Below are 27,405 nucleotides of genomic sequence, written 5' to 3'. Positions count from 1 at the left end.
CGCATCCCGCAGCAAACGGGGGACGAAAAAAAATATTTTTTTTTTCGCGGGAAATTTAACCCGCGTAATGATCGCACCCCTGAATTTGCGTCAATTTTTTCTGACAAAAAAGTGCGATCATTATGCGAGTAAATACGGTACATGACTTCTTTCCACGTTAATAAATGTTTCTTTTTTTTTTGTGCGTGTCTCATGGTTTCGGAACGGATTTCGCTCGTTTTTTGGTGATACGAAATTTCAGGTGATACAAATATTTTCGCCTCCCCTTGAAATTCATATCACCGAGATTCTACTGTATAGCCTTCTAGATAACTTCTGTGCCTGCCGGATGATCGGTGAACCAGTGGGAAGCGGCCGTCGTTGGAACTATGACTAGGTTCTACTGTATTAGTATTTGAAAAATGTTCTATTTCATTCACACTTGGTTTTGATTATGCAATTTCGCTTTGAAAGTGAAAATTTGATATTCGCACACACATACACAACACTCATGCCAGCAGCGGAAGACAGAACACTGCCCTGGCTCCACTACCAAGGTGATTGAGTGCAGCGTTGACAGTGCATTAACTTCGCTTCAACATTTTGGTAGCCAAACCCACTCTGCGTCTCCGGAGGCCCTCTAACCCTTAGTGGGTGGATGGATGGATGGTAGGAGTGTCCCCTTTGAAACAGGGTGACGGCAGTTGCCACCATGCTCAGCTTTTTATTTTTGTTTAACTGTGTTGTAAGTTATTAAAATTTGCCATTTTCTTTAAATACTTCTTCCTAAACTTTTAACCTTATGTCACCTCTTTGCTTTTGAGCCACCAATCTTCCAATCGCTTTTTGCTAATTTCCACCTCATATTTATTTACATGACTATTGTTATCTCTAAACCCTAGGGCCTCAGGAAGCGTGACTGCGCCCGCATCGACATCGGGATGGATACCATCACATTTTAGTATGAGGTGTTCTATTGTTTCTACAGATTTACCACACACAATACATCTGTCTTCTTCTTCTTTAAATTTATTTTTATAGCTGCGCGTTCTAAGACATCCTGACCTAGCTTCGAAGAGTAGGGCACGGCCTCTTGAGTTATCATAAAACGCTTCCTTCCTGATCTGCTGTTTCCAGTATCGATATAGTTCAACGCTATGCTTCTTTTCCATTGAATTTATCTAATTTTTACCTTCCGCGTTTCTAACCTGTCGTTTAATGCTCTGTCTTTCTCCGTCCTCGTGTCTGGCATACTTACTGGTTAGCTTCCTAGTTTTTTTCTGCCACTGTGAGTTAATGCTCTTTCTGCATAGGTATTTAAACACCTTAGCTGCCCACCTGTTATCGTCCAATTTCCTCAGGCGCTTTTTGTATAGGATTTTACTCTGAGCTTCCCGTGCTACGAATGATGCCCAGCCCATATCCCCCTGTACTGCCTCGTTCGTGGTTTTCCTGTGGGCACCTAGTGCTAATCGTTTACCAGCTCTCTGATTTACTTCTAGCCTAGACTGAAATTCTGCCCTTAAGCACAGGACCGCATTCCCGTAAGTAAGCCCTGGCACCCTTATTCCTTTCCAAATACCTCTCAGTACTGCATACCTGTTGCACCCCCACAATGCCCTATGCTTCATTATCCCGGCATCTCTTCGCCCTTTTGCTATGAGAGACTGTTCGTGCTTTTCCGTGTACATCTGCCCTTTGTTTATCCATACCCCGAGATATTTGTATTCGGCTACTCTAGTATTTCATGGCCTTGTATTGTAAGCTCCTGATCAGTTGTATCCGAAGAACTGTATTAGTGCACGAGTCACACATGCGCCATCAAGTGGGACAGCACAACAACGGTGGCACCAGCACCGATGGCATATTTGTGCCTGGAGCATCCGAATAATTGGATGAAACCGGTTGTGTTAATTTAATATATCTGTAAAAAAAATATTTAGTGCAGTATTTTATATACTTAAGAATAAGTCGCATGTACTTTACACATAAAAGATTTTTCTTGCTTCAACGTGACAAATATATATTTACTAGAGGTTGGCAAACATCAAAATTTTTAAAAAGAAATCAAATACAAACAGTAAACATCACATATTGAATAGTGAAACACAGATGCACATATTTATAGCAGGAATATTTATTTTGGTATAATTGGGTACGACACTTGTACTGAATAGTGAAAAAAATATAAATATAACAGCCTACTACCACGGACAATTAGGATCAGTTTTAAACACGATCAGAAGTTGTCAATAAGACAGTTCCACAAATAGCCTCTCAAGATTCTCACAAAAGCCTCTCGAAGTTTTTTTTTATTTTTATTTTTTATTTTACAGCACTAGCTGTAATATGAAAGTTATGGGCTTTATATATACAATGAATATTCTACTTTGGTCTTACGTGTAGTGCTCAGCTGCAACACCAAACTCCCCCAGGAAAATGTGGGCGTTACCAAGGTTGCTATTTGCCCTCCTCTGTGCTGCCTTGTCCCCAAACTCTTTGGCCAATTTGAGCCTCTGGAATGCCAACACAAAATAAGCATGCATCAGAACTGGAAGCATACACACAGACTTCCTGCAATTCTACTGCATGTTTATGCGACAAGCTCAGATTGAAAACTTAGAATTCAAAAAAATGTTTGCTGCCTGGGGGGGAGGGGGGGGAGGCTTTATAGCAATGGCAGACATCAAAATTTGTGCCAATATGATCATTAACAAAACTTCATGAATTAACCTTTAATTACTTTAGGGGACATGTATTTGCAAAATGAAGTAAGCCAGTACTCAAATCATATACTAGAAACATGATTCCTAGCACCACTTTCAAGAAACATAGACCCAAACTGTGTCGCAAAATGCACTGCTGTTGGAGTAAGCAGTGCACCATAAGGCCTCTACTCAGTTTAGCGGACACAAACAGCACCCTGAATTTATTACCTCACCACCGCCACCACACCTGGCAAGCGGAAATCAGCTATGCATTTCATCACACTGAAATACGATGCCATATGCCGATATTACTATCCCATGCTCCTGCAACACATCAGTGTTGCGATAAAAATTTGGTATGTATTATGTATAAATTTATGTATAAACTGCAATTTGTAAAATACATAAATTACAGCTTCAGTGATGGTGAAAACTACGGCATGTGAAACAGCTTGGACAATTCCGACAGCGATGTGAATTATAGTTCAGTTCTGTATAAAGAATATTTAAATCCTGATGAAAAATAATAGTGTCACACTCCATTCTCACATTTGCCACATGTAGGTCATACAAACAGAAAAGCTTCAAAGGCACTAGCAGGGTCCTTCAATACTTTTTATCTGGTCACGAAACTACCATGTAACGCTATGGAAGAGCTTCATATAGCACACGCAGTTGATGCACCGCGACCCTGGAGCAAGTAGAAGGTGGACTGGAGCAAACGAACGGACGCCTTAGACATTCTGTGCGTACACTTGCTATTGCACAATGGCCAACTACCTGTATCAGCTTGTGAATATTGTCGACACGTGAAAATCGCTGCAGAAACTTAAATGTGAACAATTTCGAAACAACACCTTGTTTCATTTCCAGGTTCAACTGCGTTTGCAACAGCAGCTTAACTCATAATTCAAATTGGTCACTTGGACTATTCCATTGTTAGAAACCGACTACAGAGCAAGTTCACATCGCACCTTTACGTGAATGTGTGTAAAGAAGCCTGCGTTTCAAACTAACAAAGCTAACTAATTAACTAACCAAACAAATAGGTAATTACTAAACTAACAAAGCAAACCATCTGATCACTAAATAATTATCAAATTACTAAACATACTACTCAATTACTAACGATTAATTATCAGCAAATTACTAAACTAACAAAGCTATCTAACTGATTAACCAAACAAACAAATGGGTAATTATTAAACTAATTATCAAACTAATAACTGGCCTAACTTACCAACTAATCTAACTACATTAACTAACTAAACTCAATAAGTAACATAACTAGAGTAACAAAACCATCTTAACCGTAAACTAATTACATAATAACTAAGTAATACACCAAGTAACTAAATAAATAGGGTAATTGACAAAACTAACTAATCAAACTAACAAAGCTCACCAACTGCTAAACTAAGTTATCCAACTTAAATAAAATTATTCACTAATAACCTATCTAACTATAACAACTAAAGAAATATAATTACCTTACCAACCAATCAACTAATAACTAACACACTGAGCTAGCTAACCAAATATAACTTATCCAACTAACTAGACAAAAAGCAACGAAACAGTTTATGCAAGGAAGGCTATTAGGGAGGAGAGGGGCGACGTCAATCATAAGACAGTGCTGTGTGTAATTTAACACAAACGCATCACACATTAAATTATCTTGCAAATAGTTCCGGTTGCATGTTTACTCTACAAACATGCTGAAATAAATGCGGGAGAGGTGCCTTTCCTCATGAAAGATCTGCATGATTGTGCAGCCCAGCCATCTGGTGCAGCAGATTACTTGCCTTCTACTTATGCCAGCAACTCTGGTGCCACCTCCTGTCCCTATATGAAACTTTTGGGGAAGTTTCATGACCAGAAGAAAAGTATTGAAGGACCCTGGTACTAGCATTCTGCTAGAACTGGCCCATACTTTGGTCAACTCAAAAAGAGCAACCTTAAAAATTATTATCTGTGCACTAGTGCTCACGTTTGACTGTTTTTGGCCAATGATCCTGGCTAAACAAAGTTTTGTAGCACAAAAAGTTTCACATGTGCGCATTAGGCATTCCCTAAAAATATATGCGAAATGAAAAATGTAGGATTTCAATGTTTGTTGGATTACTTTGGTAATGGTCAATAAAATAAAAAGGCCAATAACAAATTTCAACTAATTAGTAACATAAACGTGACAGTTACTTTCTTTGATGTTAAAACTGCAAAATAGTAGTTTCAAAACTAAAGGCCGTGTCGCAGCCACTATATATACCACACTTGAAATTCCAGAAGCAGAGTGGTTACAATGTGTGTGGTCTGTTTGTAGACTTCTGTGTAAGTTCTCCCACGTGAAGTGTAGGCTTGCTTCACTGTTTTCTCAATGAACAGCTTTTTGATAACCAGACATGAAAAATAATTTTATTTTTTTCCGCCCAGGCTCTCGTTCTGCTCAGACTTGTTGACCTTCTCCTCATAAACTGCACCGCTTGCGCACACTTATGTTAAAGGGGCACTAAAGGGAAACAATAAATCAGTTTAGACTAATAAAGCATTGTTTGAGAACCCTGCAGGCAATCATTTCAAAAAGATAGTTTGAATATTAGATGAGAAAATGAAGGTCCAATTATCAGTATTTGAATTTCGCGCCGAAACCCCAGCGCCGGCACGTCAGCGTGACGTCAGGGATTCCAAAGCATGTTTTCGCATTTGGGCCGCGTTGGCTGAATAAAGGTTCCCGAAACTTGCCATGTTTAATGCTTGGTTCCTTTAGAACACAATGAAGTCAACCTGTACCGCTATACATAATTAGTAGGGCCTAGAAAATACCATCAAAATCCAAGACGTCACAGCCCCCAGGTGCGGGAACTTAAGTAGGCATCGCCACCCGTATTTCGTTCTTGAGCTTTTGCTGGCTTACCAAACATCTTATCGTTGTAAGAGTGGTGTTTTTGGTGTTGTAGAACGGTAATTTACTGATGCAGAAGAAATAATTTTTCACTTTAGTGTCCCTTTAAAAGAAACAAAAAGGGGGAGGGACTGAGGAACCAGTGGGTTTCTTTGATTATCCAGTCCCAGACTGCATGAACCTGCTGTCCAGCATTCAATTTTCCTAGGCAGCTCTGGAAGCTTCACCCACTAGTCCGAGTTGCCAGAACCATATTTTTCATGGACAGGCAGTCCCAGACTGCCTAGTCAAAACTGTTGGAAGATTTTTGTTCAGATAGCTAGATGATGGCTGCCAGAAAAAGACATGCAATGCAGTCATGTTGTGAAAAACACTGTATGCTTCTGAATACATGTTCCAGACAGCTGATATTGCGTGCTTAACTCTCACATTGCTACATAGGTGTTTTCTGTATCACTGTGTAAGCTTTTCATGCTCTCTGTAATTGCTGCTATTTTAATAGCTTTCTTTAATCAGCTTTTTTTAAAGTAATAAGCCCAACAATCAACTTGCTTTCTGTACAATACATTTTCTAAAGTTTTGAAATGCTTAACTCTTAGTAGGAAGGCATTATTTTTTACAAAACACTAAATTTTTTTCATGTTATGAATAATAAGGTGCTTTGAAGTAGTTACATCAAACTTAGCATCTCTACACCAAGCCACCTATTTTAAAAAAGAGGGATGTATTTGTCCCATTGAATCTAAATGGTCTTCCAAAAAGTGGTAAACGAGAAGAATGGAGGTTAACCGAGGGGCCCGATTTTTACTAGTCATATCATACGAAGCCAACAAACATTGACATCAATGACAACATAGGGGAAATTACTTGTGCTTAATAAATGAAATAAAGAAACGATAAATTAATGGAAATGAAAGTGAATGAAAAAACAACTTGCCACAGTTGGGTAACAATCCCACAACCTTCACATTTCGCGTGCGATGCTCTTGAGCTACCACGGCATCGTTTCTTCATCCACTTTCTTGGGTATTTATGTTTCCTAGTAGAACCCTGGGAGTGTTCGACAGCGAAATGCGAAGGTTGTGGGTTTGTTCCCCACCTGCGGCAAGTTGTTTTTTCACCCACTTTCATTTCCATTAGCTTATCGTTTCTTGATTTTATTTATTAAGCACAAGTAATTTCCCCTATGTTGTCCTTGGTGTCAGTGTTTATTGGCCATTTAAGACATGACTAATAAAAATCCGGGCCCCTCGGTTAACCCCCTGACTTCTCGTTTATTACATAACGAGGGTCTCGAATCCAGCAACACTGATGCCTTCAGGTAGCATGTGTGGGATTATTGACCGGCTGCCTTCACCCAAAAAGATCACGTTCTTGTGACGCCTGCGGCAGAAAGGATGTTCCACATCCGCCGCCAAGGTCTGTTAGTGGTGGTGCTGGCTAACGCTCCCAGGGTTCTAGTAGGAAACATAAATACCCAAGAAAGTGGATGGGGAAACAGCGCCGTGGTAGCTCAGTTGGTAGAGCATTGCACGCAAAATGCGAAGGTTGTGGGATAGTTCCCCAACTGCGGCAAGTTGTTTTTTCATCCACTTTCATTTCCATTAATTTATCGTTTCTTTATATCATTTATTAAGCACAAGTAATTCCCCCTATGGTGTCCTTGGTGTCAGTGTTTGTTGGCTTCTTATGATATATCTTTCAAAAAGTGGGACGCATATGTCATATTGACCCTCTAAGATCCGAATGCAAAATTGTTTCTGACCACTTCCTTGTGAACCAAAACTCTTGAAATATTTTGTGTAGTGTAAGTAAATGAGGCCTTTAGTAGTAGTTTACAACTAATTACACTTCTGTACAACAAGCCATTTAGATTTAAAAAGTGGGACGTATTCGTCCCACTTTTTGATGAAAACTTATGAACAACCACTTCCTTCATAAACTTGGCCAAAGCACAATGGACAAAGTGGCACAGCAGAAGCCATAAACAAAATGTTTGGGTACATTTTTGACCAGAGCATCGAACACCAATTGCATGAGTGCTTTTTTGCACGTGCATACTTTTGCATGTGCATTTACAAGGGCAACTATTGTGGACAAATTATCACCCCAAGATATAAAAATGGGTGCTTATTGTGAACTAAAGGTGCAAGTCTAAAAGAGGAAAGAGGAATAACTTATCGAGCATCTCGAGAACGTTTCTTCATCTTTTTTTTTTTTTTCTGTGAGCAACTGTGGGCCAAATTTAGGAAGTGTTCCAACGATTAAATCAATTTTTCTAGATTTTACACTCTTGTTCCCAATTTGTACATATTCCCAAAAATATTCTTGCATGAAGTGTTGAAACCTTTACATAGAAGGCAGCATCAAACAAATGAGATAAATGCTCTCCTTTGCTGGTGAGAAGAGTTTTCGCACACAAAATGAAGTGGGACATGTATGTTATATTTATAAGCGAATTTGAATAATGAAAACCAAGTGTGAATACATGCTCGTTGCTATGTGTATTAAACAGGTGACTTTAAGTGAAAGAAAGCTTGTTGCCCTTTTAGTAGCTGTGTTTATTACATGAATACAAGAATGGCGTGTCACATTGCAGTTTCCACACTCTGCACACATGTAGTGATGTGCTTGGAAGTGAATGCCGTGTTGACGTTACTCTGCACTGCGAACGGTAGCCGTGACGTTGTGTTGAATGAAGGGTGACTGATTTGGCTGGTTTGTATTTAATTATTTTATTGCAAGAACATATAGAGCAAAGCAATAAAACAGGACAAGGATGAGAGACATGACAGGTCTAGAATAGACAGAGAAATGCTCAAAATGTGCATGATAAAGTACTTGAACAAGGGCTTTGTAAGATAAGGAAAAGCGTCACACTTCTTGAAAAATATGCCTGTGTGCACTACTATTCATGCCTTCTTTCTTTTGATAAAGAAGGGCAGAGAATAAGGTAAACAAGGGATCACCAAGAACATCTCTGTTTGTTGTTTGTTTATGTGGCTTGTTTTATCAGTGTAAATAATGCCTACCAGTGCAAATTATTGTATAGATAATTTTGTCACGTAACTTGGAAACAGCTCTCTTTGGAACTATATGTCCCTGTCAGTGTCAATTTTTGTGTCCGAAATGAAAGAATAGCCTTTGTGAACCACACCTGAATGTTACCAGAAAAATCTCAAACTTTTGGCTGTCGGACAACAAAAACGAGATTTCTCCCAGGTTTTTCCCTAAAAATAACACCAGATTTTTACCCCTCGATTTTTTGAAAAACATAAAACAAAAAAATGAAAGACCCTAACACTCCTGTCACACAGGACTTTTTAATGTCATTCGAATCGAATGACATTATTCAGCTGCTACACAGCGATATTTAAAGGGACACTAAAGGCAAATACAGTAAAAGCTCGTTAATTCGGACTTCTAGGGACCGTAAATTATGTCCGAATTAACCGAATGTCAGAATTATTGAGCGGACAAAAACAATAAATGCACGACTTTCATTAACATTCCTTTATTGCGCAAAGTGAGGATGCTCGTCTGCTTTCGCGCAGGAACCCGCGCGGATACTACTTTTCAAAGTCCTTCCAGGTGCTTAGCAGCTCGCATGCTGTCTGCAGTGTCCCAAATAAATTGTCTCAACACAGCGAGGGCCTCCGCAGCTTCCTTCACAGTGCGAGGGGGCCGAGGCTGCTCCTGTCGCGGCTCCTCTTCCTCCTCAGAATCTTCGCCGTGCAGCACGTCCCTAAAAATTTCTTCCTTCGGTAAGCGAGCCGGCTTTAACAACGCCATCATCAATGCCGACGTAATCAGCGAGTGTCATCGCATCCGGCAGAACTCCTCCAAAATCCTCGCAGTCATCTCCATTGTCGTCTAGCGACACTTCGGCCACTGCATCATCGCCAGGCTCACGCACAACGAAGCCACTGTGTCTAAAACAGTTGGCGACGACGTGCGCGGGCGTGTTGTGCCAAAGGTAGGCAAGAATGTTGACCGCGCTCGAAAGATTCAAGTCGTACTGCTTGCCCACTTCATGGCACAGAAGCATACGTTCCAGCACGCGCCTGCGGTATTTGGTCTTGACATACTGAATTATGCCTTGGTCCATCGGTTGGAGGGCCGATGATGTGTTCGGCAGCAAGAAAACAACTTCTATGTGGTCCAGTCCGTTGACACTGTTATGCGCACTACAATTGTCCAGCACCATTAACACTTTGCGGTTCTTTGCAGAGAACTGTCGGTCTAACTTCTGCATCCAGCCTCGAAAAATTTCCGACGTCATCCAGGCCTTTTTATTCGCTCGGTATTCCACCGGAAGAGCAGGCATGTTCTTAAAGCACCGTGGCTTTTGTGCCTTTCCAATGACGACAAGCGGCAAGCGCTCTGTTTCTGTAATGTTGGCGGCTAAAAGAATGGTGACTCGTTCCTTGGATCTTTTGCCACCGATGCACGGATCTCCTTTCATGGTCACAGTCTTGCCTGGCAAAGCCTTAAAGAAAATTGCTGTTTCATCAGCATTAAATATATCATTTGGATCGTAGGCAGCGATGTGTTCGAGCAGCTGAGCGTTTTTCCAGTTGTTGGCAATGTCTTCGTTGACAGCACCTCTTTCGCCGCACGCAGTCTTAAAAACGAGGCCATGTCGCTCTCTGAAGCGCGCACACCACCCTTCCGATGCTTTGAATGCATCGATATGCATCATCAGTGCAAACCTCTTGGCTTGCGCCATGATGAGGGGTCCACTCAAAGGCAGGTTTGCATTACGCGAGCCGACCACCCACCGAAGCAAAGCCTCTTCCAACTCTGGATGAGCTGCTGTTCGCAGACGCTTTCGCGACGCTCGGAACTTCTCGCTTTCGAACGCCTGAAGAATCTGTTCTTCATTTTTCACATACGTGCTCAAGGTACTTCATTTCACGTCGTACTTCTTCACGACTTCTTATCGAGAGAGCCAGTCCTTCAGGGCCAGCAAAATTTCCACCTTGGTAGCCAAGTCCTTGGCCTTGTATTTCGGCCGCTTCGGAGGCGTTACCATCGGCGGAGAATGCAGCAACACGGGAGCACAACAAAAAAGCACCAATAAAGTTAAATAACTGAGCTGCGCTAAATCCAGCGGTCCTCGGCAAAACAGTGTGCAAGGATGTAGCGCACCTACAGCAACAAAGCGACAAAATGGCCCCGTCGATAACACCGACACATGCAAAAACAAGGAAAAGCGCCCATCCAGCCACAAGTCGAGCCAATTGGATCGGATTGGCCAAGTTTCAGCCACTTGATGTTAATGGCGATGCTGCGTTTGGGTATCACTTTTGTGCCGCGTTTGCCGTATTTTCGTTTTCGAGCCTCGGTGGCTGCCCGAAATCGTCCGAATTATCCGAGGTGGGCTGGAATCCGTCCGAATTAACGAGAGTTTCGTCCCATAGACTCCTATACATAATTGTAGGGACCAGGCGCGAAGGTCGAATTATAGGATTTTCCGAATTAACGGAAGTCGAATTAATGAGCTTTCACTGTACCAAGTCAAACTAAAGTGATAGATTAGTGCTTGAGAATCTCTAAGGCATCAATATTATCACGAACAGAGCCTTAGTAATCAAGAAGTCATAGTAAATGCAGGACATGATTAGAGACCCCCCGGGACATTCAAGCCCTTTCCCGATGACGAAAGCACTCCCCAGTTAAATTTTGTCATTAGTACACAACTTCTCATTGCAACAAACATCCTCGTATTGTATTATGCGATGAAAGAAAATGCTACTTGTCCAGTTCCATTTCATCTTTGGAAAAAAGAGCTAATTGAAATTACCATTGACAACGACGACGGTCAAAAGGTTTCGTTTTCGCTCGACTCTGCGCCGTCCAAACTTTCACGTTTCAGTACTTTCCTGATCGGATAGTGCTGCGCTGGTTTTGCTGGCTCGCGAAACTCGCACAAACTGCAAGTGGCAGAGAATTCAACTTCTATGTGGTGTCGCGGGATGCCCGAACGTTCAACGGCACTTGACCAAAAAGAAGCTACAGCGGCGAATCAGCCGCTCTGTCTTAACTCGGTGCCGCCCTCTGTCGGGCGCTGTTGTGTTCACTGACAGCAGCAAAGGGCAGTGATGGCGTATGCAACGTCACCACTGCCCCGGTTGGGTGGCGGGAGATCTGAATTTCAAAAAAGGTGTTCGGACCATTCAGATACAATTTTCTTGTAACCTTATGGCAAATTCCATTAGGAAAACAGCAGCACTCAAAAGCACACTGAAAGTGCTCTTTTCAGGCGCAGCGTGTTTCAGTGGTCGAACAGGAGTGGGAGCGCCGTCATCCAGTGGTAGAACAAGAGTAGTTCCGCTGCGCAGAGAGCAGCCGGGAGCAGTCCGCACTGCTCTTTCCTGAAAAACTGAGTACGGAGAAAGCCACGTGATTCAAGCCGCCATATCCTCCTAACTTGTATTTATTTTGCTTCAGCCGGAGCACAGCAGCAGTGGCGGCAGCCAAGCATAGTCGCTATTTTGGCCCCAGATACTTTGACGCTGTTGATATGAACGAGCTTCGCATTGATTAAGCGACAGATACTGGCATTTCTAGTTCACATCGCTACTCGCCGGATGCGCGGGGGACAGCGGCAGCAAAGAGTCTTCGCCTTGCTGAAGTGCTTGAGACACTCGATGGTGACAGCAGTGAAAGCTGCTGGAGCTCAACTTCGGATTCGAGTTGCAGTTCGATGGACAACAGTAGTAGCAATGATGACGACTACGAAATGTATGCAGCGATGTCACAACAGCTATTCTCATTGCCGGAGCAAAGACCAAAAGTGGACTTGTACATTGCAACGACTGTCTCTTCCTACTCCGACGAGGAAGTGCTTTGTTCAGCTTTCGAAGGTAGCGAGAATAAAGTGACAGTTTTTTCTTTCTAGCTCAAAAGAAATTTCCGCATTACATTAATGTGGCCAGTTGCGGACCTCTTGGCAGCTGAATTGCCCTGAATGCAGGATGCGCTGAGCTTCAGAATCCATAATTTCAGATAGTCTTCGCAGGCGAAAACGCTGCGGGATGCGTTGGCTGCGGATGCGTTGACATAATGGATGTATGCTGCCGCGAACCAGTAAACGCCCGACGATCACAACATGGTTACACACGTTTTGCCGCTCTCCCACAGAGAATGCTTGAATGTCGATTGCTTGTGTCACATCGTGCATTTCTCCTCACACATCCTCCCCCAATCTGCTCTCCGAATGTACACTGCATTCCACTGGCGGGTCGAGTGTTCTGGCTCTCACTGCGCTGCCACTGCAGTGCAGAGAAGCGCACGGCAGCAGTCAGAGTGGCGGGCGATCGTGCAGCGGCTCGCATCGAATTTTTTTCTTTTTTTTTTTTACAAGGATTTCGCATTTCATTACCTTTCGGCATAGACACCCAGCAGCCACACTTTGTTATAACCGGTAATGTGGCATAATGACATTGTAGTAAACAGGTTATTTCTCCATAGAAAACATATAAAAGTTGACTGTGCAGCAGCTTTTCATAGTGATAACCGATATAGTATTGTTAAAACCAGTATCGTTACAAGTGGGTTCGACAGTAGTTTTATATATGTGTTATTTAATGTGTTTATTAAAATAAACAGATTGACTTTTCAGACACTCTACACATACCTTGTTCTAATTTTCTCACCAACCTTTTTGCAATGATCGCCATTCGTATCATGACCAAATGACATTAGTTTCTCCCGTCTAGCACCACCACAGGTCGAATGGCATTCGTTGCACCGAATGTCATTTGAATCAAATGACATTAAAATGTCTGTGACATGGGTGTTAGTATATGTTTGCAGATCAGTTTATAATGCATACTTTGTGCTAGGCAACCGTTGTGAGCCATCATTTGCCACATTGTGTGAACAGTGCAGGACCCGCGTTGGATGTGCGTTGATGTACCTATCAATGCTACAAGGCAATTGCGCGGTCATGGTCTTTTATAAGTAAAGCGGAATTGGCAGGAAAACAAGCTAAATCGCAATCATACCATATCATCATTGATGCAGAAAGCGCACGGCAATGTTGCATCCAAGATAATTGAAAGTACATTGTTATGCTAAGAAAATGCAACTACATTGTTTATTCTCTTGATAGCTATCAAACTCTTCAAACCACACAATGTCCGATCATGGCGTAATTAATTATGTACCTCTATAGATATTGTGCTGCTGAGAGTATATAGTAGCTCAGTGACACATCTTAGATGGCCAGCACGTGCTTTTTATCTCAATGTTTCCATCGGGCATGTCTTTCTCATTGAAAAACCAACACTAATACTTATTAACGAAAGGCATGAAAATGCAAACACCGACTGGCAAAGCTCAAATAGTTTAGTATCACATCCCTCTAGCTGCAACCATTTACAAATGACATGCGCATGCAATGTTGTTGCCTTGCATACTTACCTGGAATACCTGTTAAGGCCAGCAGGCACTGAATTTATTATATATGCCGGTTTTTGCTTGAATGTTGAGCAAAAAGGAAGCATATGTCATATTTTGTGCATGAATAATATTAATATGATATATCTTGACTACTTGCTCAAAGAAGTCGAGAAGCATTGAGTGGTTTTGTAACAGCTGCAATTAGTCTTCCCCTTCACAAAAGGGAGAAACTATGGGGAGAAATCGGGCTGAACCTGGTTTTCATAAAACTTCAGGCTTCATCCAAAAATGAAGGACCCTGCATATACTGTGCATTCAGGCAGCAGCACAGATTTCACTAACGCCTGTGGTGAGGCTCTGGGCGAGCAGGTGACGGCAGCAAGGAGAGTAACTTCCAGGGAAATCTCAAGCATGCTCTGGCAGCTAGGTCACAAGACTATGATGCTACCTTTTGTCAAAATGGAAACAATGGAGGTCAGTGGACAGTGCAGGCCACATAAATCAAAGAATCCCAATGAAATACCACAAGAGAAACACAAGAAGCAAAAGTCTGAACAGCAGTCAGCTTTTCTTTGGATGGATCTTAGAAGTGCTTAATAAAACAAATTTAAAGAATTGTCTGACATGAATGAAGCTCAAGATACACACCTGCTCGTGGTAGGCAATGGCTTTCTTGAAGTTGCCAAGCAGGTAGTATGTATTTCCCAAGTTGCCGTATGCTCGACCTTGAGCTGATCGGTCACCAAGAGCCACCATTAACTTGAGGTTCTCCCTGAAAAGACAGAATAGCAGTGCTTAGTACCTTTTTTTTTTCTTCTTTCCCCTCTAAATCTGTACCCAGTGAAAACATCACAGCCAGCAAGCCAGACTATAATACGATGCTAGCTTCTGCTAGGCCTGTAGCAGGCAACCACTAAAGTTCTCAACTCACTCATAGCAGTGGATGGCCCTCCGAAGGCAGTCCTGAACATCAGATGGCAGCTCCCCAGGCTCCTGCCGACTAGCACGGGCTATGTGCTTCCCTTTAGCGTGGTACACATTGCCCAAGTTATAAAGGGCACGTGCTTCTCCTATCTGCAGAATCCAGGAAAGCAAAAATCAGTAATGAACTCCTCGTGGCTTGCTTCTGTAAATGGAACCTAAACATAGACAACACCTTTGCTAGTACATTGCTAAAATAGTGCCATACACCACAGCCCCAACACCCCCCCCCCCCCCCCCCCCAATAAATCACAAGGCAGAAGAATGCACAGCTCCTGCGGCATGCCTCCATGAAGTTTTATGCGTTTTATGCATAGAAAAAGGAACTAATTTGTGCAACACACATGGAAATTGCTTTCACATACATTGACATTTGTTTGCTTGATAGGTAGGGCTTAATGTACCAAAGCAACATGCAGATGCAAGAGGCACCATAGTGCTCAACACCATATCAAATAAGCCACCACTGTGGGTGCTGATTCACCGACAGCATTGAATTTTTTCTTTAGCATTCCAGTTCTGCCTTAATATATAATAATAATAAATAAAAAAAAACTAACACTTAGTACCAGGTTCTACAATAGTGGTGGCTGTAAAAATGTTTGAGTAGCAGGATATGGACACCCTGTCTCTTGACTGTCGCCAGGGCGAAAGATTCGTCAATAGAATGCTTAACAGTGTGTGCATGCAGTGGAATTTGGAACAGCCAGCTTGGTTACAACAGTTGCCACTAGCAAATTTAACATAAATGTTTATGCCCATCCCCAAGCCTGTGAGTGAATATACCATTCTCAGACCTGCCAAACTTCAAATTTGAGAAATATGCCAGTTGAAGTAAAAAAAATTCTAAAATTTGGTGAAAATACCAAAAATTACGGCTTTAGTTAGTTGTTCGTTTACTAAAAAAAGTTGGCAAGCGCGTACTGTATCACATATTTATCTCAGATGAAGCGAGCAGACTTCATTATCGTTTCGATTAGCTCTTTCCCTACCATGGGGAAAATAGGTGTTTTTTTGTAGGTTACGCCAGATTATTTTTTCTCAGAGAACTATTCAACTCAATGTACATTTCTGCTAACATTGTTACAAGGATTAAAGCCCTCCCTTATATAATGCCTCCAGGCCTATAAGGTCAAAATAAATTAAATGAAATATTTTATCTAATACATAAACAAAAAGCAGAATGAATGCTTTTTTCACCCATGAAAGTTTTATTAACGAGATGTATGGCATAAAAAATATATAAATAGCCAGAATTAAGACTGTGGAATAAAATTGTAGTTTGTAAAGACACGCTTCTATTTACTAAGAAAAAAATATAATGATAATTATGAGATATACGAGATAGCCACTATCTCCGAAAAAATCAAAATGTTTGATTGAACAGGTATTCTACCAGAAACATTTAAATGCAAGCACTACAGTTTGGCATGCCCGGCTGCGGTCGTCAATGGTCCGGGCTCTCTTGTGTCGTCGTCGCTCTCAAAGCCCGATGAAAAGGCAGCATACTTAGACTTGCTGCTGCTCGATCCATCAATAAAATCAGCTGCAGATGCAGCGGAATCACGAGATCTGCTATCTTTCGAAGTGCGCACGTCGCTCCCAGAGGCAGCCATTTTTGCTTTCTACACTGACGATCACAAAACTTAGAAGTGCGTTCAAAAATAATTACCATGTAGCGGAGAAAAATGAACTGTTTAGAAAACAAAAATGTACCTCTCCGCCTTCACGTCCTATGGTGCAGAGTGTCCATGAGTGGCACAGAAGGTCTCGAAAGCAGCGTTTCAAACCATCAATAGTGGGCAGTTATTTTCACTTTCTAGTTTGACGATTGCAAAAACTTCGGAATGTGTTCGAAAATCACTGCCCGGGGATAAAAGGCGAACTGCTTAGAAAACAAAAATATAGTTCTCCTTCTTCCCGCCCGACAATGCAGTGTCTGTGAGCGGCGCGGAAGGTCTCGAAAATGGTGTTTCAAACCATCGTTAGCGGGCTAAATATGCCAGATGGGCGCGGTACGGAAAAAGTCAAGTTATGATACAGGTGGTCATCACAAAATGTGCAGACAACATTAACAAGTAGGTAAGAATGATACTTTGGGCCTAAATGAAAATGGGCCAGATAGGTACTTTTGTGCCAAACCAATTAAAAATAAAGGTATATATTACGAGTATACAGGACAAACAGAACATGTGGCCACCGCCCACTCTACTCAAGAACAGACTGCCAACCTTTACAAACCTACTATTCATTCAAGTTGAATAGTAATATCTATATCTCTGCAGTACACTGCAGTATCTCTGCAGTCTGCAACTGCCTTCATGACATGTTAAGTCAGACTAGAAAGTTATGAGATGCTGAGACTGAAGTGAAAAATAAAACATGCACACCCAATTCTAGTTCAAAACATTTGAAACAAGTTTTTTCTTAATAAAGCAGACTTCACAGCATACTCCCCAAATGCGGTGTTTTCCACTTGACAAACTATTCAATGAAAGTGTGCAGAGAAACAGAAAAAGTGGTTGTGCCCAATGTTAGCAATGAACATGCTTTTGATATTCTTCAATGCTTGTGAAGTGCTTAAGACATGCTGAGACTATGCATGTTGCATGAAGATTCCTATGTCTGGCAAAATAATAATAATAATGATATTAAAAAATATCACTTGCACTCCCAAGATTCTGACACACTCCCACATAAATTGGATATGGTCCTTTATCAGGTTTAGTCAGCGACAAGAAAAGATAAAAATATATGATACATTCGCATCGCTACATATTATTTCACTCATTTAACAGATAAAAAAAGTCTCACAAGATAAGTGTGCGACAGAGCACTTGGCATTTATGATCACTTTTAAATTTAATAAATTCTCAGAAAATAGGCTCACAAACGGTGCAGATTTTGCCAATCTCCCATGTTTGGCAGCTGCATTTGCCTTACTGTACTGCTATTTTGCAAGCTCATATGAGGGAGTTAGACTTCAAAAAACGTTGACTCGCAGCAGAGAATGAAAAGAAAGGAAACTAACCTGTAAATATGTTATAGCATGAACAGCAGCAGAGGAAAGAGCCGTAAACTTAATACAGAGATCAAAAACAGAATACTTTATAGGTGTGATGAAAACAAATTATATGCAGGGGTTAATTTCATAGTGAATTTTGAGGGACATGCCAAAGTGGAGGACTCCGGATAAATTTCGACTAAATAAGGTTCTTTACCGTGACCTAAATCTAAGCACACCAGTGTTTTTGTATTTCGCCCGATCAAAATGCAGCTGCCATGGCCAAAAATTGAAACCCCGACCTCATGCTCAGTCACGGAATGCCATAGCGACTGAGCCACTGCTACAGGTCTCAGTGGAAAGGAAGCCAATCATGGGACTAGTACATATATCAAACAGCAATAAATTAAATCAAAGGAGAAAAGATATACGATAATTCAAAGGGCACGTCACTACCGTTTGAAGCCATACCAGTGTGTCTGAAATCAAGGTAGTGCAGTGCTAGATGGAAACAAATTTTGTCAATGGCTGTTCATGTGTAGCACATGGAAACAATAGATACTAGTAAGCATGTTTTTTTTTAGCCTGAAAGGGAAAATTTGTCATCTACTCAAGAGTAGCATGAAAAAAAAAGAAAAGAAAATGCCCAGGTTTCTCAGAAAGAAAGCTTTGCAGTTGGAGAAAAATTCGTAATGACCCGGGGATCAAACCCGGTACCAGCACCCTTCCGGGGCAGTCGCTCTATCACCTGAGCAAACCAGGAGGCAGGGTAAACCAGGGATTGCAAGGAGAGGCCGATTTAATCAAGAACTCAAAGCACAAGGTCAAATGAATATAGCAAATCATCATTTCTGCAGAAGTCCAAAGGTGGAAGAAGCTTCCTACACCTTGCAGATTTCTGCAGAACTGATTTGTCAGTTGCCGAGACTGTCGGAGCATTGATTCAAAAATAAACGAGCACACAGTTCCCCTGCCCAAGGCTTTGGGTCTTCAAGATACATAGCAAGGCAGAGGCTAATGAACTTGCAACGGAGCAGAGTAAAAGATAACCAGAGTATTGGCAGTGTAATGATAGGGAACAAATAGAATGAAAGCATGTTACTTATTTAGGGCAATAAGTAACTTCATGATTCTATGTCTTGCAAAATGAACCATGGATCCTAAAGGCCAAAAATAAACACAGCAGAGAGGTAAAACTAAACAGCTTGACGCTTGCATGGTGGCATCATGTGCTACCTCGTTTCAAAGGGTATGCTCATAAAATCAATCTGTCCCACTTAAGAAACTTATCCGTCCCACTTCAGAAACGCAGCCACACTTTACTTTCATACTTGGCAAAAAATATGCTTCTAATAACATGAGGTCTCAAGAACAATTGACCATATTTATGAAGCCTTATGACACACCTTGTTCTCAAATTAAAGCTCATTGATCATATACTTCTTTAACAAATGATGATGACTGCTTTTACTTTTTGTTCACCCCATTTTTCATTTTTGATTTCCTCGTATCATATATCGTCGTCTCAAGAAAATGGAGGTGGGCTGGCACTCCCCAGTTGTTAAAGTTGGAAAGTGCGGAGTCTCTAAGTGGCACCGTGTTGTGCATTTGTGGTTGTGCTTGGTTATTAGAAATGTGAGCAAACAAAAAATTGTCTCTCAGAATAAGCTTTTATTCTCATTATTTCCTACCCTTCGGTGACTCTAGAAGTCTTCATGAATTTTCCAGTAGGTGTACATACCTTGTATCTTCACAAATATAACACCTCAGTAGTTGTACCAAAATAAAATAGTTAAAAATTAAATTCTGGAGTTTTACTTGCCAAAACTGCGATCTGATTATGAGGCACGCCATAATGAGGGGGCTCTGGATTAATTTTGATCACCAAGGGTTCTTTCATGTGTACCCAATGCACGGTATACTGGCATTTTTAAATTCCGTCCCTATCGGAATGTGGCCGCCACAGCGGGGATCGAACCCGCAACGTCGAGCTCAGCAGTGCAACAAAATAGCCAGTGGGCTACCGCAGCAGGTAAAACAGAGATGCTGATACAAGTCTTTGCAAATGTATCATGATAGAAACACAAGATACCCAAAGAGTATCTTAAAAGGTAGCCTGAAACACTTTTTGAACATAGTAAAATAATGTTGCCAATCTATTAAAGAGGCTCCTGTGAACATGTGAGCCAAACATTACTGAATTGCATGCAGCAAGTAATTTACAATCTCATGTCAAAAGCAGTGAACAGTCGCTTGCACTTGCATCCGCAATGCCGTCATTGAAAGCAACCGGCCCACTAACGCTATTGGTTGATTTCGTGATCACAAGAAATTCTCAATAATGTACGATTGGTCATTTTCAGTTAAATAAAGAAAACATATCTATGTCTGCAATCTCAAAAAGACGGGAACATAATTTCATCTTTGCACTGCACACAGCTGCACCTTCGAAATAGCAGTGGCGTGCTGCATATCCTAGTCTACCGCTGCTGCCACAGCACTCAACCTTTAGCCAGGGCTTCGCCCTCTTGTCTTCCCTGCAGTGTAGCTTCCAGCGCGTTAGCAGAGACAAGCAAGGTAGTGGTGCGATAACTCCACTTATACGAGGGAGAATCGGAAAGTCTTTGCCAAAATAAAGTAAATGCAGGTAATTACAAATATACGAGCTATTCTACGTACCTTACACTATTTTTCCACATAGTCCCCACACTGGTTCAGACATTTGTCCCATTGCAGCACTAAATTTGAGATGCCCCTGTGGTAGAATTCATCCGGCTGACTGTGGAAATACAGTCTACCTTTTGCGAACTCACAACACCACTATCTTACACTTCTCAAAGCGAGATACCTTTACCCGTGTGGGCTGCATTTCCCTGTGGCTTTCGGTGGGCATTCATCCCTTGCTCCACAGAAAACGAATTACACTTTGTTGCTCATATGCCGTGGACCTGTGAAGCACAACAGCCACCTTCAACAACTGACAGCAGCGCCGTGCCGCAGAGCCACCAGCAGATTAGGCCGGTCCAGTCCAAAAAAGGTCCACCGCTGGGAATGGATATGTTGACTTCGCATTTACAGCCATAATTTGGCTAAAAAAAGAGGGGCAAAGACTTTCCGATTTGCCCTCGTATTTGAAGGATGTGAAATATTTTGTGGCACGAGATTCATGGGATGACTTAATTTATTCGGTGGAGAAGTGTCTCAGTATACACAGTATCTAAGATACGTGTATATTTGATACTGCCCAGGCCTGCTCTAACCATGCGACACTAGCTCACCACAATGTGATAGATTTCAACAGTGTCTGCTCAGATCTAGTTAAATGTTTATCAGCAAATCAGGACGTAATTGCACTAAAAATTAACCTAGCAGTTTTTAGAATTATTCTGGCTCCAAACAGCAAAAATACAGGAAAATACTGCTTTGAACTTCGTAATGAAATATTGATGCACTGGTGCTGAGGTTTCCGCATGAAATTCAGAAAGGGAAGTTTGGTCCTTCGTTTCTCCAGTAATATCAGCCTTTCCTCCCAATTTAAATGAAAACAAGAGTTGTGGAAGAATACCAATTTAGACTGATTAAGTGCTGCTCTTTAGTGTCCCATTAAATACAGCAATCATATTAGGGTATGCAATTTTTTTTTACCAAGTGGCACATTATAATATTGTTTAGGGCACTCAATTTGTACAAAGGTACAAAATTTACAGATCACTTTGGCTAAGGGCATACAATGTTCTCTATTGAAAGAAGACAGAAATGGTTATACCTGTTTCTCCTAGGCTGCTAGATTTGCTGTTCCCACGAACTACAGCTTGCAGTACTTTATTTATCCAGCATATTGTCTTCCTTTCTACATTAACTCTATCTTCAAATTCAGTCTTACCATCTGTACTCTTTATCCCTTAACAACTAGTTTGCCAGAGTTCATCTGCCATGATGAGTGTAGTTCATCCCGAATTCTTTTGTACTGCCTGCATGGTTTACGAAGACACCAGCCTGTTAAACATACCAATCTTCGCTTAGCACATCTTAAAACCATAAAAATACATCACTGTGGTACAATTTTCAGTCAAAAATACTATTTAAACTTACGCTACGCTGCATTATGCTAACTCATCATATCACACTAAAACTGCATGAATTACAAATTGTTATAACCTGATGTAAGGTAAGTTTAGTACAACTGTTTCTGCTATTTTGCTGACAAAACACCATGTTATATACCGTATTTTCGCGATTCTATGCACCCCCCAATTCTAAGCACCCCCCTCTATTTTCGCAAAGAAGTTGGGAAAGAAGTTTGCATGCGAATCTAAGCACCCCCATATTTGTAAGGAAGAGCGCGTAGCCAAGGCCGCCAGGCACGCTTGCTCACTCTGGAATAATTGCTGGGCGGACCTGCAGGCACGCGGTCGATGCTTCTGTTGGACACGTTTCGCGGCCATCTGACCCTGGAGGTAAAGACAAAGCTTCGGAACATCAATAGCGACTTGGTTGTGATTCAGGGTGGCATGACGCCAGCGCTGCAACCCCTCGACGTTTCAGTCAACAAGCCCTTCAAAGCCAATCTCCAACAGGAGTACAAAGAGTGGGTGCGATACCCTGACCGGAAGAAGACGCCGACAGGAAAGCTGCAGAAAGCGTCCCCATCAACCATCGCAAAGTGGATATCGGACGCGTGGAAGAGGGTCCAAGTGGACGTTGTGGCCAAATCATTTAAGTGCTCAATCACAAACAACTTCGACGGAACGGAAGACGACCTGCTGTGGGATACCGAGAGCAGTGGTTCAAGCGGTGCGACGAACTCGAGTGGCAGTGATAGTGAATGAGCATCCTACACAAGCAGTGGGTTCACTGTCTGCACCGATTTATCTTTTGAATGTTTGCAAAATAAAATGTTATTTCTCGCACCTGTCTCGTCGTGATGTCGCAGCGAAAAGAGGGAGGGCGGGGTCATTCTAGATTTTTTAAAATCTAAGCACCCCCACTCACTTTGGGCATTGTGATCGTGAAAAAAAAGGGGGTGCTTAGAATCGATTAAATATGGTAACAGTAAGCATAGTTCTGTGTAAAATATGGGTGCACAAATATTCGAAATTTTGATATCAATCGAATAAGCTTGGTTATAGTATTTGACTCATATTCGAACAAAATATAAATGAAATTAGCTTTGTTACAAGATTCATATTTGATTTCAGCATTCATTATTCGAAATTGTCAAATCTTTACTTCTGTTTGAATATAAGAAAACACTTATTCGAGTCTACACAGAGAAAGACAGATGCAAGTGGTGACGGTGGCTGCTGCTAGGGAGCTGCACTTGTTGCACAGATGCACTCGTTGCAGAGTAAACGTATGGAGCAGCTAACTTTTGCTCAATAATTTCTAGTCATTTAATAAAAATATCTCACATTTGAGCACATTGCAAATTCGTTTGTGCAATTTAGGAAAAGCAAGTCATTATTTGGACAATCTCACTATGTTTGCATCCTTGTACAATGTACAGTGCTGCAGTACTACACTGCTCTCCTTGAACTAACACAGCACTCAACATGCATCTGGGGAGATGCTGTTCCTTTGTACTTTCATTCTGATAGTGCCCCAGATACGATTGTCTTTCAGTTGTCCCGCATGTAGTTCCTCAGTAGATCGAACAACCAGTTCGGAATGGCATTCCATGTATCAAGCCATATAAATAAGCCTTCCTTCAGAAACAGGGTTGCAGATTACTTATACTTAATTTCATTTAGAAATTAAAAAATATTACACATTCAATATTCAAAGGTGGTTTTTCTTAAATATTCATAGGAAATATTGATTTACAACACACTCAGACACAAATTGGCACCGAGATTCCAAAGGAAAAGCAATATCTGATAATTAATAGTGCTTTGCTACCAAGTTTACCTATCATAATAGCAACTATGCAGTTATATAGGGGTACACAATTTGCATGATGCATGCTGTAGTCAAGGCATGTGCGATGCATGTTATGTTCAGTAAGTACATGGTTAAGATATTACAATGGGCATGTGGCTATACTACAGCGTACACACAATACCTAATAAACCATAGCAATGCAAGTTTCCAATTGGTGCACCTATAAGGCCTGGATGCCTTAAGCCCTTTTACAAGCTCAAGCGTTCCACTAAGTACAGCAATTTCTAATAAAGCCAGCATTGACGATATGTAAAACAAGAGAAACCAAAACTAAAACTAAATTTCACAATATTGAAAAGCTCTTACAGAAACACACACTATGCCCTAATAAAAATTTTGGGACCAGTTTCCGAAGCTCTTTTCATATAAAAATGGCTCATGCCTGATCAGTTCCACCACTACTGTGATTAGCCATCACATACAATGGCTTCATAAGAACAGCTTCATTAATGCAGCACCTTTCCTAATGCCTACCTTAACTGCTATACCAATATACTAAACAAATGTGCCCGCATGAAAGAGGTTTCTTCATGTGCTTTGTATTTGAGACTTCTCCGATCCTTTTTAAAGCACTCCCTGCTTGGACTTAGAGACAGCAGTAAGTACACAAGAAATAAAGTCAGCATTCTGGTGCCTCTCGAACTGTGCTTAATGAATTCCGCATCTTTTACAGTCTTGCTTAAATCTATACTAAAAAGAAAAGCCAGTATTCATGTGCCCCTCAAATTTAAAACAAATCTGTAGATTATCAAATCCTGCCATGAAACAAGGTGTCCTGGAGGTGTCCTTATTGGTCAGACTACTTTACACCTCCCGGGCACCCCTTGTGATCAAAATAAAAGAAATACATCCTAAAACCATGATATGATTATGAGGAATGCCGTAATGGAGGGCTCTGGATTAACTTCAACTACCTTGGGTTCTTTAACTCTTTCGTCACCACCAGAAGTGTGTTCATTTTCGATTATATGTTTTAACATTTTATTTTAAGACACAGTAGTTTGCAACATATACAGAAATACATAAAGTTATAGTCTGATCACTGGTGTTTTGAATGGATGTGAAATGAAATTATGAGGTTTAACATGCCAAAACCACGATCTGATTTGAGGCACGCAGCAGTGGGGGACTCCGGATTAATTTTTACCACCTGGGGTTCTTTAACGTGCACCTAAATCTAAGTACACAGGTGTTTTTGCATTTCTTCCCCACTGAAATGCAGCTGCCAGTGGCCAGGATTTGGTCCTGTGGCCTCATGCTTAGCAGCGCAACACGAAAGCCACTAAGCAACCATGGCGGGTGTTTTGAATGGATGTATAGCAGTAATAATTGCCAAGACAATTCTTGAAATTCTTATGTAAAACTTCAAAGAAGCACCTCAAGGAACACAAATGAAAGTAATAATTCATTAATAATTTGCTAATTTTAAGTACCGAGAGTTAAAAAAATCTGAAATATACAAAATATACAAAATATACAGCTGGTTCCTAGTTCCCAACTTATGTAAGTCAGATCATGCAAAAACATTATTGTGAAGATTTGTTGGCGTCAGTACCAGCCATAGTGATGCCCATGCTATGCAGAAAAGCAGTAGCTTTGCAAATGTGAAAACGGGCGAGTTCCTGATGTACAGGAAGCATTTATTTACACTCACTGCAGCAGGCACTTGGTTTGTTTTTTAATGCGTTCTTAAGGCTTGCAAAGCAATGGTTGTCAGGTCAGGGAAGCACACAGAAGCCTCCTCATGCTTGATTATTGCGTTTGATCAGCTTTTCTATGCAAGCAAGATGGTCTTAGTTGCGATCAACTGGCACTGGAGCCTCTACATGCTTTGTTCAGTTCCTGTACAGTGCTGTACAGTAGCATGGAGCATTGCACAATATTGTACAGTAATGAATAAGGGCACATGCGCAAGCAGTGTTCAGAATGTACGAGATTAGACGGCTAGTCAAGCTCTGGTTGAAGGTCAGTTCTGAAATCGAGTCCATGTTCTTGTGAGAGTGAAAAGAACACACAATGAGAAATATTGCTTGTAATGAGTTATACACACACTGTCGAAGCACTGATGAATAAAAGCAACCCATGGTGGGAAAAATAAAGTTGCACTTGACATTAGGTGTACGCAATAATCACAAATAATACGTACCCATGAGCATCTACCGTTGTTTGAGACATCGCTAAAACAACCTATACATCGGATTGGAAAATTTACAACCAGAGAGAAGTTTCTGTCTTCACTGCTGCTGTCTTCTAAATATTATGTTGCCGACCCGACGAAAGTGCGAATTTTGCATGTTTTTATTAAAGAAGTTAGGAGCACTGAAGGCCAATTTTGACGATACCTGAAATTGAAGTTTTACTTTTCTAGACTCCTCAATCTGCCTTACATGGTCAAACCCGACAAATAGCTAAAGTTCAACTGTCAGTTCAAATGCTGCATGATGCTGCTAGTAGAAGAATTACAACATAAATGTTTAACAACACAGAAAAACTGTGGATCAAATTGATCAACTTCTATAGACACGGCAACAAAAGAGTTAATGTGCACCAAATGCATGGTACATGGGCATTTTTTTCATTTCGCCCCCATTGAAATGTGGCCACCATGGCTGCAATTTGATGCCATTCCCTTAGGCTAAGCAGCAGAACACCAAAGCCCCTACGCCATCATGGTGTGATCATTTGTATAGAGAGCGTGATCAAGATATGAAATACCAGTGAAAAATTCATATCATTGCTATACTAAGCACAAAATAAAGCTGACAATGTTCATAGAAGTTTTTTTTTTCTTACCACAGACCCAAATTTAAGCATAAAACAATCATTCCTTCATAAAATAGAAGACAAAAAAGGAAACATAAAACAAGCTGGTTGATCAAAATAATTCCGAAAAAAAGACACCTTTTTTTTAAAGCTTGAAACAAACTCTTAACCTTTGCAAATAGCCTGTTAGATGAGCTTCTGAAGAATTCCACCATCAATGGCTACATGGAGCAAGCAATTGATATTAAGAGCCTATGGCATTCTTCCCTTAGCGCTCCTGCTGTGCACTGAGCCATGCTAATAGGAAGATTCTTAAAATATACTGCATTACAAAGGTTTCTGTTTGTTAGAGAACAGCAAATAATACAATACCCCAGTCACATGGGGCACATTCGATCTCAATCATGATTGAATTTCTTAACTGTGATTAGCTTTCTTCCACAGCTTGGGTAAGGAAGCCAATTGCAATCAAGAAATTCTGACTCCAGTCTGGCTCAATCGCAATTGAAAGAGTGTGTGGCACAAGTATTAACACAACAGCATATCATTGCCTGGATGTCAGTTTGGAAGCACAATTCTATGTGTTATTGCTAAGTGGTGAATACCCTTTAGAAACAGAATTTCTTGCCAAAAAATAAAAAGACTAATTATGCCACACCTCCAGTACATAAGGCATGGTGGTGTGGCTGTTAAAAAAGAAGTGTGCAATGGGATTCTCC

The 27,405-nt window shown here is 41.1% G+C and overlaps 1 protein-coding gene across 3 annotated transcripts in view; it reads right to left on the bottom strand.

Moving 5' to 3' along the window:
- The window catches only part of pins (G-protein-signaling modulator pins), a 93,637-nt gene that overhangs the window by 64,133 nt on the left and 2,099 nt on the right, over positions 1-27,405 (bottom strand). For all 3 annotated transcript variants that reach the window (XM_050196222.3, XM_055063157.2, XM_050196223.3), the window contains 3 exons: positions 14,930-15,072; positions 14,647-14,770; positions 2,380-2,495 (listed from right to left, as the gene is read on the bottom strand). In XM_050196222.3, the coding sequence (XP_050052179.1) occupies positions 2,380-2,495; positions 14,647-14,770; positions 14,930-15,072 (383 nt within the window). The remainder of the gene's footprint in view (positions 1-2,379; positions 2,496-14,646; positions 14,771-14,929; positions 15,073-27,405) is intronic.

The sequence above is a fragment of the Dermacentor andersoni genome, chromosome 1 (assembly GCF_023375885.2).
Source record: "Dermacentor andersoni chromosome 1, qqDerAnde1_hic_scaffold, whole genome shotgun sequence".
In the NCBI taxonomy this organism is placed as follows: Eukaryota; Metazoa; Arthropoda; class Arachnida; order Ixodida; family Ixodidae; genus Dermacentor; species Dermacentor andersoni.
This window is presented reverse-complemented; position numbering and strand designations above follow the sequence as displayed.